The 10,777-nt window shown below is 34.3% G+C and overlaps 1 protein-coding gene across 1 annotated transcript; it reads right to left on the bottom strand.

Moving 5' to 3' along the window:
• Nucleotides 1–1,251: 1,251 nt before the first annotated feature.
• Nucleotides 1,252–4,988, bottom strand: LOC122718625 (glucose dehydrogenase [FAD, quinone]-like). Its single transcript, XM_043943826.1, has 3 exons — nucleotides 4,877–4,988; nucleotides 3,158–3,505; nucleotides 1,252–2,930 (listed from the first exon to the last, which is right to left on the bottom strand). The coding sequence occupies exons 2-3, from the start codon at nucleotides 3,497–3,499 to the stop codon at nucleotides 1,401–1,403; spliced, it is 1,872 nt and encodes a 623-aa protein (XP_043799761.1). The 5' UTR covers nucleotides 3,500–3,505; nucleotides 4,877–4,988; the 3' UTR covers nucleotides 1,252–1,400.
• Between the last annotated feature and the right edge of the window lie 5,789 nt (nucleotides 4,989–10,777).

A 10,777-nucleotide genomic window follows, 5' to 3' on the forward strand; every position in this document is an offset into this window, starting at 1 on the left:
TTAATATTAAAATTAATAATCTAAGATTAAAATAAATGATATGTGAAATAAATTAGAATTAATGCGAAATTAAATAATACAACGAGATTTCAATTTATATTTAATATAGATTTTCAGATCATAGAACGATATTTTTTTTTTTTAGAGCAAGATTAATATTTTTGCTTGATTTACTATTTTACTTACTTTACTTGCCATTACTTCGAAATACTTTCATTCGATTCTAAAACGAGACAAAACTGAATAGTGTATTATAAACCGTAATAAATAACTGGCTAATCTCGACTTGCTTATATCGAAATATTTTTTTCCATTTTCGTATATCTCATATTTGCTTGAAATATACATATTCTTTCAATTTTATTGTACGATCAATCCTCAGAAAACATCAAAATATAAGATATAAAAAAAAAAAAATCTGTAATCAACAGAATTAATATCTTCTATTTTTAATTGACGATAAAAATTTCAAATAATTTTATTTAATTTAATTTAATTAATATATATAATAATCTTTCAACAGTGAATGAATTTTTAAAAGCTATTAAAACGATAAAAAGGTCAAATGATAAAATTTTAATTTAAATATCGAGAATTTTTGTTGATAAAATAAAAAACTATTTTTTATTTTTACCTTATTTTTTCATTCCTTGCCAACATAGATCAGCGTATCATTTTAGGTTATCGACAATTATTTACGTGATTTCTTTATTATACATTTTTATATTGATAACGTGATTAATTCTAAAAAGTGAAACTGGAATTATTTATTTAAAATACGAAACGGAATAAGAGTGATTAATTCCATAATAATAAGTATTCTCATTTGAAAGAAAAAATTTTTCTTTTTTTTTATACATATAATTTTATTTTTATATATATAAAAAAAGAAAAAACTTAAAAGCAGATAAGGATATACGCTATCTTCTTTACAATTAAAAATAATAATTAAAAGTTTAACTTCTCTGTGCTGAATTTTCATAAAAAGAGAACGACGCGACATCATTATCTCCATTATCATTAATTAAATTAGACTGAACAAATTAGATAGAGAAATGTTTACAATGCGATGCTTAATCTTGGCTTTGTAACATATTTTTACATAATCTAACAGAGGGAGAATAAATGACATTGCGTATTCTTCTTATGAGAAAAGAAGAATCACTTTAAATAATAAAGAGGATAGTATACTATTCCCATCTGGTAACCCAATACTCTCCTCTTTGCTCATGAACAATGAAATATTGAAAATATGTTGGAAAGAAAGTTTTATTGATTGAAGTAATTATGCTAATAAATATTTAAGATAGAAATATTTTTTTTTTACATGAGCTAATTGCACAAAAGTAATACATAAAACAATTGTTTCGCATATAATATTTTTAAACCATCTCAGTTTCTCATATCTGTATCTTTACGCCCCAATCCTGTTTAACCATATCCGCTCCCTTCTCTGCAATCATCATAGTCGGCGCATTAGTATTCCCGCTCGTCACTTCCGGCATGATCGACGTGTCGATCACTCGCAAATTTTTGACACCGTGCACTTTCAATCTCGAATCCACAACGGCCCTGGAATCGTTGGCCGGTCCCATCATGGCCGTTCCACTCGGATGGTACAACGTGGTAGACAAGTGTTTAAGGCTACATTCCCAATATTCATCGGTACCTGGCTTCGTGTGTCGACATCCGGGAATGTTAGGATAATATAATGTCATGTTGTACTTCTTCAGAGCCTCGGTGTTTAATAAAGCCTTAACGATATCCACGGATTTCAACAACATTTTGAAATCTTCCTTCTCGACGAAATAATTCGCATAGATCTTAATAGGATCGGCCGGATTAGTGTTACGCAACTCGAGAAAACCTCGGCTCAAAGGTCTTATCAATACAGGACAAATAGAGATCAAGTTCGTTTCCATTATATCCTTTTGTATTTCTTGCAAAATGTCATTGTCCATATTGAATGATTGAAATAAATATAATAAATTGTTGCTGTAACGTTGATACGGTACGAACATTAATTGAACATTCGGATATTTCGAATGAGAATCGTTCACGTTCACGAAGCCGTTGAGATCGAGCGGAAGAACGCGTAATGGGCCAGTATTGAATTCCAAATAATCATAAATATCGTCTAACTGATTCTTCTCGCTAGGAGAAGATGTCACCGATTCATTCAGATAGGAGTAGTACAATCCTAGCCATATCGCGTGATCTTGAAGATTCCTCCCGACAGGCAGATCGGCGAGAGTGGATATTCCCATTTTTTTCAAATGCTCCTTTGGCCCGATTCCCGAGAGCATCAGTATCTGAGGACTGGCGATACTTCCCGCCGACAGAATCACTTCCTTCGTCGCTCTCACATCCACCGATTTGTTGTTGCTCAAAGTGATTCGTACACCGACCGCCCGTTTACCCTGGAACAGAATCTTGTCCGCTCTGCTCGACGTCATTACGTACAGATTCTTCCTGTTTTTGATCGGGGAGAGGAAAGCTTTTGCACAATTTTGCCGTTGCCCATTGTCGAGGGTACCCATCGCTCTTCCAAATCCGATAAAACGATCATTGTTCAATGGTTCGAGAATATCGTATCCCGCCTCGTGCGCGGCTTCCAAGATTATATTCTGCAAGTCTGTTGCAGTGTAATTGTAGTGTCTGATTCTTATAGGACCGTCTGATCCGCAATAATCGGTACCATATTTGGCTATGTACTCGGATGAACAGCTCGACGATTTTCTAAAGTATGGAAGTACTTGTTCGTAATTCCATCCAGGGTTTCCTAAATTTGCCCAAGTGTCGTAGTCTCTTTTGTTGCCAAGGACGTACAACATGGCGTTGATAACGGAACTTCCTCCAAGGGTTTTACCTTTCGACCATCTGCATCGTTTGTCGACTTGGCTCAAGCAGGCGTCCTTTAGATATTCGATCTTTATACAGAAATGATTATAATTAGATGAAGAATTTAAAATTATCATAAAATGATCAGATTACATGACTTATTATACAAATGTATTGTAATTTATATACTTCTCTCAAATTATTGAAATTAACTATTGAAATAAAATTTGTATCGTATATTTTTTTCAAGAGCAAGAAAATGTACATACACGATTCTTTTTTAAATAATTATTAAAATTAGTTTATTTACTTTTACCTTGTAAGCATAATCCTGTGACAAGCCCAAGTTACTGGTGTATAAAGCAGGTGGTGCGGTTTCGGGTAAAGGATACCCTCCTCTTTCGATTAACAGAACCTTCCAATTCTCCACTTCCGTTAATCTGCGAGCCAAAACAGATCCCGCGGTTCCACCACCAACGATCACAAAATCGAATTCCATGCTCGATCTTAAAACGTCATTTACGCGATCTCTGGGATATTCATCCGGGTTGTTCAGTTTACAACGGGACGCTATTAATGTTTGTATCAAGAAAGTAAATGTGGAGGCTGGTGACGATTGCAATGACGATGTACAAGTTCTGCTCATACACGATTCCATGTTTTCCTGTATTTATTCAATAAAGAATATAATATTAGAATGGATATATATTCAATTAATGTTTTTCTATGTGAAGGAAATATTTAAAAATTATTTTAACTCTCATCATTTAGGTAGATAGTCTAATCTTATTTAAAAAAAAAAGTTTTCGAAATGCAAGGTCAATGTGCATCATTATTGAAATAATTATTGATTATAATAGAGACAATTATTGAGATAATATGTTAATTCATATAATGCTATGAATATTTGTAGGTATCAAGTAGTAATATGAAAGATATTTAGATATTATTTTATCTATCGATAAAATAAAATGCATTTCAATGTAAAACGAAATTACAGTAGATTTAAAAAAAATTGATATATCTTTGTTATTTACTTTAAAAAATAAGAAATATTTTTTTATATCTTATTATTACGCGATGAGATATTTGAAAAATAGAGCTAATCGATAATACAATTTCTTATTATTCGCATTTAGATACATTTATGATAATTTCAAGATACTTATAGTTTATAGGAGTGTGATGCTCAATATAATGTTACGGAAATAATGGTTTGAAATTGTTAATGAAATTAGTGAAAAAAATTAGCTTAACTTGAATTCAGATTAGATTTGATTTTAAAGAAAATGAAATATCGAATAATATTCTCTCTTTTTGATTTTATATCTATAAAGTTATAAATATATTTATTTCGTTTCATTTTCTTTTTTATTATTATAAAACTAACCAATGTAATGTATGTTTTTGTTATCTAAACATTTTTATGTCCTAATTCATAAAATTTATAAAGATTTTGTGATAAAGATTCTATACATTATCAAATATATTATTTCGATTCGTTATTCAATTTTTTCCTATGCATTATGCTTTAAAATATAAATTACTTAAAAAATATTTTTTTTTTTGATATAATTTTGATTTATGACGAGACAAAGACCTGAAATTTTTGGAAATTTAAAAAAGAATAGAGAGAGAAATGTATCATTTTTTTACTAAATTATCTTATCACGATTCATGCTATACATAAAAATTTAAATGTTAGTTGAATATTAAGTTGAATAATTGAAGAAATTTTAATAATTTGACAAAGAAAATCAAGTAAAGAAATAATGTTTCGTTAGTACTTCATATCCATTTCCCAATTTCTGATTTCTACGTTTGAGAATAAAATTGAAAATAAAATAAATCGTTGTTCTTATGTTTCACCATCATATTATTATAAATCTCGTGCAACTTTTTGCGAATGATTGCAACAAAATCGATTTTACGTGATTTCCTTTACTTCCTTTTTTTTGTTATAAAAAAAGAACTCATGAATACCAGTATCTGTTTGATTTCAACGAATAAAAATATAATTTTGAATTATACTTACTTTGTATGTAATTGTCCTACAGAAAGATTCAATTCTGTGGAACAACTTGTAGAAACAGCTCGTAGAGACAGCAGAAATAAATTGGTCAAATTGTTGCAAGTATACTCAGAATAATAGTCATACACAACATGACGCATACGATTATATAATGCCTTTGAAATTGATTTATTAGTAAGCGTGTACAAGTATAATGACGTATCGTAGTTAGATAAATTGAAGGATAACGAAAACTCGATTATTTCACTTTTAAATTATTAATAATAAATTTTTAAAATTGCAGTGGAACAATTTTCTCGAAAACTTAGAAGGATCGGGTTCGCCATATAACGCGAAAGATTTCACTTGCAGGCATAATCGATAAAAAAAGGAGAGATCGTCACCCTTCGATATTATCATTTTACAAATTCATAGACGATATTCTTCCGAGGCGTTAAATTACGATCCACGTTCGTGACGGATTTTTTTTTTTTTTGGATTTAAACAAGCGATATAAATATAAATTAATTGAAAGTAAATGGGCCTCCTATACATTCGTAACATCAAATTCGATGACAGAGGAGACGACAAATTTTCCTTAGCTGGAATGTACAGGGTGTGTAAAAACAATAAGTAACCATCGTTCTACGTTCCCTGTGGCTCGATGGATTATTTTATTAAAAAAAAATATTTTTTGCCTCAAATCAGATCCTTTTTCAAGCTTCTTTTTATCGAATTGACGATACGATAAATGACACGAAATCACGGCCTTATTCCTCTTGTACACCCTGTACAATGTTGCTACGAAATAAAAGTCACGGACCACGCTACGACACGCGGATTTGCGTAATTTAAAAAGTCGAATTTCTTCGTGCGAGTTCTCTCTATATTGGGGCGAGACAGGTGTGTTTCTGTGTTCTCACCGGACCGGAGAAACCGCCTCGGCCCCCGATTAATTTCACGCGGACGTAATCGTTGCTGTTTTGCATCGGTGCGATTCACAGAATTTTATTATACGCCCGAGACTTTTACTCCTCCTTGTAAAAGCTTCGCGTGAAAACTTGCTCGAGTGGAATTGCCTGCGACAGAAAGAGAGGAAAAAAAGAACAAGAAAGAAGAACTTATACACCTGTAGCTTTATCTAAGCCTGGCCGAACGTTTCCACTTGCTCGTGCGTACGTATATATATGTATATATATATTCGTACATGCGTATTTTCCAACATTTTCAACATATTTCTCTTCGAATTTCGGAGGAGAAAGAGAAAAGGAAAAGATTCGCAAAGTTTGTTACATATAAAAAAAAAAAAAGGAGGAGAGAGAGCGAGGGAGAGAAAGAAGAAAGGAGCAAAGAGATTGAAACCTTCATCCCGGCTAATTGCCCGAACGCCACCCAACGCGCAAGTGTCATTTATCGCGTCTCGGTTCACTCACGAGGAGGAGGGCTCGAGCGAGGAGAAGATTGAATCGGGGCATAATCGCGACTCGATCGGGCCGCGAGCGTAAATCACGGCCACCTCGTTTTCGGTGTACACGGCCACTATCGTTCGGTGGGGGATGGTTGCACGGTTGATGTCCCTTAATTAATTCGATTTTACGACGCTAGTTCGTTCGTAATGCGTATCGTTATGCAAATGGGAAGCAAAGCGGACGATGATGCGCGCACGGCCGGTTTCCTCGCCACCGAGGACCCACTGCTTCGAGGAGGAGGAGGAGGAGGAGGAGGAGGACGTAGCCGGAGGGAGTTTGCATTCCATGTAAATCGAAGGCAGCGAAAAACACATAAAATTACGTAATTGGTAATCATTACCTTGATGTTTATAAATGCAGGGGATTCGTGAAATTATACACGGGCCGGTGTATAAAGGTTCCGGGCGTAGCGGTTAAACTTGCCAATCACTTTAATTAGATGTCACGCGCACGTAAAAATCGCTCGCTCTCGTAATTACGGCCCTCTCCGCCGATTCTTATCGACGCGTGCATTTTTCATCGAGTACTCGGGGCCAGAGCTATCTTCCTTCCTCTTTTCTCGCTTCCCCTCCCCCCTCGTTAATTTGTCACTAAATTTTTTCCTTTTTCTTTCTTTTTTTCTTCTTCTTTTTTATTTTTTTTTATTTTTTTATTTTTTATTTTTTTTTTTGATCGAAATTCTTATCGATACGATTTTACATCGTTGCATGGAATTTTATTCCCGTTGACCGAATTAATAAACGCATTAAACGTCGAGGAGAATCATTTTCTTTTCTTTTCTTCTCTTTTTTTTCCGATGATATATATGTTTATATTTTTTCAAGTTTATGTTCTCGATTCGTTACGTTCATTCTGTTATTATTACACGTGTATCGATGTTTACAGTGATGACAATGAGTCAGTAGTTATAAGAGATAGAACGGTGTGGAATTTTTTTAACTTATCTTTGATTGATGTTTTGATTATAATATATAATATAAATATTATATAATATGTAATAACAATGAAAAATTATAATGTACAACCGATAATAGCAAAAATTTATTATGAAAAGTAAGTAAAAAAAAAAAAAACTGCTCTACGAATAATTTATTCATTGTTATTATAATTTTGAAAAATATCAAACGCGATATAAATATTCACACTTGTGTAACAAACATTCGTATATGAATAAGTCTTGCAATTGCATACATAATGTATTTATGCAGAAGCTAGTCATATATATTCGTGTAAAAATAAAATATAACTATAAAATAAGTTTATTTTTTGAAAAAAATATTATATTATCCTTCCTTATTTTTATTCACGATATATATTTAAACAATTATTCGTATATCAACTTCAACTCCAAGTGTACAATTCGATTATTATTATATCCATTAACATAAAATAACCAATGATCGAGAACCAACACGACTATCGAAATTTATAAAAAAAAAAATCTACAGATTTTAAAGATCGATCGAACATTTTTCAATGGTTGCACATATATGTATAATTATTCTCAACATCGAAAAACATTCTAAATTAATCGAAGAAATATAAAACTTGCTCCTACACCTCTCTCGAGAACACGAATCGCCAAATCCCGATCGACTTCATCGAGTTCTCGAACTCGATCACGCGTAGATTCTCGCGGATAATGCTCGTGTTTCCTTCCCACGAACCAACAAATCAATCGGCCCCCTCCCCCTCAACCTCGAAAACCCTCAGGCCTCGAGGTGGAGGCAGATAAGAGGCCTGCGAGATCGCGTAGAGAGCGGAAAAACGGGGCCCGAGCTATTCGAATAAATAAAACACGAGCCTCGTGCATCAATTCGACGTCGGTCGAGGCGAATCCGTGAAACGCCGAGAACCTGAAAAACCAGAATGGCGGAGAGCCACGGCCGGACGAATATTCCGGGCCCCATTAATTGAGAACGTTCCTCCGCTCCCCCTCCGTTCCTGGAACGGTTCGCTCGTTAATTTGCGCGAGATAAACACCTGGGGAGGAGGGATCCACGTGGAAGCGTGTGCACAACGGTGGACACGTCTGGGAGGAAGAATGGGGTGTGCGTTAATGATAGGATTCTACGTTGCAACTGGTAGAAGAATTGGTCGCATTGTGGTCTTCTTGGATCCCGTTCGGGTCCATTTTCTTCCATCTTTTAAATCGCGGAATCTTCTCAAGAAGATGTTAAGGGTAGAAGATGTTTTAGCAGTCGTAGTTTTGTAACAGTCATGTTACAATTATATCGTAATCTTTGTGCTCGATCTGCGTTGTTTGAATTTTATTTATCCATTCCACACTTGGGAAAATTGTATACTTGATCGTTGTTAAGGATTAGAAAATATAATGGATCTGAATCGTTCGAAACGATTTAATCGAAACTTGTAAACTTGTTTTCGATGTTGAGAATAATTATACATATATGTGCAACCATTGAAAAATGTTCGATCGATCTTTAAAATCTGTAGATTTTTTTTTTTTTTACAAATTTCGATAGTCGTGTTGGTTCTCGATCATTGGTTATTTTATGTTAATGGATATAATAAGATTGAGAGTTGGTAATGGAAAATTATTCTCTATTCCATTTGCAACTCCATTCGTCCATCCTTGCATCGAATTCCTTAAAAAATGAAAAGATACGAATATAAGGGTAAGGCATGGAGCGTAAACGAAAATCGAAAATTGTGGGCAAAAATTTAACAGACGTTTATCTGCCTTAAAAACGAATTTATATATTATACAAGGGTATAAAAATTCCGATCGCGCAATATATCGACTGCAAGAATGAAAGTCACCGCACGGCATCGAACAGAGTGGCTCTCCGGTTGCACGTGCATCGATTCTTGTTTACTTTGTAAACTCGTTGCATCGAGAAGCATCCCGTGTTTCGCGCTCCCGGCCGTATCGATCGCTCGATCCGTTCCATGGAATCGATTGTTCGCGAGTTTTCTTGCCGATTACGAGGAAAGAGCGGAACAGCAGGAGGTATCCGAGGCACGGATGTGTTTTTCATCGCTTTCCAATTGCCTTGGCTAGTTCGAGGAAATTGGAAAACGTTGTTTGGAAACGTGGTAACAATTGGAAATGGGTCAGAGAATCGAATTCTTCTTCGTCGAACAAAAAGAATAACGCGATAACGCGAATTTGTGATTTACAACTAGGATATTTCACAAATATCTTCTTATTTTATCTGGAATAGTGTTTATCAATCTTTTCTTGAAATCTTGCCTTATCATGATGATTTTTCGAAGAATTTAATACACTGAGAATTTAATGATACATATCTTTGATTATATCACAATTTTTTTTTTTTTTTTTTTGCTTTCATGCGAGATGAAGATTCTGCGAGAATTTCCATAGCTTATTTATTTCGTTGTAGATGTAATTAATTTAATTTTCTTGCGAATACACAATAACAAACAATTCCTTCCCAGTAATCTTTAAATTTTTAAAACGGAGCAACATCTACGAATTATCTTAACGAAACTTAACAAATATCGATATAAAAATATTCCTCTATCTTCCATTTATAAAGATCATTAAATAAATCTTCACGCTTCTTCTCTCCTTTTCTTAAAGAGAAAGAGATTTCGCCCAAAGAGATTAAAACAAACCCGGAACGGAAATGGCCGAATTTCATCGTAATTTGTTCTCCTTGCGTTATCGCAATCAATCGACGTAATCGGCAGTAGCTTCGAATCCGAAGCGAAACATTACTTTTTATTATGATCCACATGGAGGTTGGATGGATAAATTTGTCGATTGGAAAACTTGGACGGAGGAGAGGTCCAAATGATCGCTCGTTCCTTCGATTATTTTCATTGCAACCGGCTGTTGCATCATCTTACGTTTCGATATCGGGAATTTTACTCGATCGAATCGATCCCAAACGATTGGAAGAATTGAAAAATCAAACTTTGCGAATGACTGATAAATTATAATCGAAGATTCGATTTAATTTTTTAATCCAAAAATTCGGAGATCATTTTTAAAGAAAACAAATCGAAAAAATTTCGCGAAATCTTTGGATGGATCGTGATCTCTTCTTATATAATAAATTAATAATAAATTAAACATGATAGCTTTGTCGTTTGCGATGGGTACAACGTGCGCGAGATAAATATCCAGATAGAGATCCGATAATATTTCGAGGAGATCTCGTAATCGACGAAAATCGACACGGTCATCATCATCCAGCGTGGGTGGCGGCCACTGGTCTCCAAATAAACGATACTCGCGCCTATGGCGAATCCTGGCGCAATTATTTTTTCAAACGATCCGCGAAAAGGAACGCGTAACATAGCCTGGCAAATGTTAAAACGTGTTACGCCCTATTACGTCATCCCCTTGTCTTTCGCGATCGCGCCGATTGTTTTTCCAACGAGCCAGCCACCTTGCCGCGATTTATGGATACGCGGATATCGATCGAGATCTATTTCCTGTCTCTCAAATCGCTTCGACCATTTT

This window comes from Apis laboriosa, unplaced genomic scaffold (genome assembly GCF_014066325.1).
Source record: "Apis laboriosa isolate Shangri-la unplaced genomic scaffold, ASM1406632v1 scaffold66_cov157, whole genome shotgun sequence".
NCBI lineage: Eukaryota > Metazoa > Arthropoda > Insecta > Hymenoptera > Apidae > Apis > Apis laboriosa.

What these genes read in the sequence shown, in the direction of transcription:
- LOC122718625 (XM_043943826.1), bottom strand. Translation starts at nt 3,499, where the DNA reads ATGGAATCGTGTATGAGCAGAACTTGTACATCGTCATTGCAATCGTCA. An exon ending in CACAGGATTATGCTTACAAG is followed by an intron (nt 2,931 to 3,157) that starts GTAAAAGTAAAT and finishes TTCTGTATAAAG; the next exon opens with ATCGAATATCTAAAGGACGC.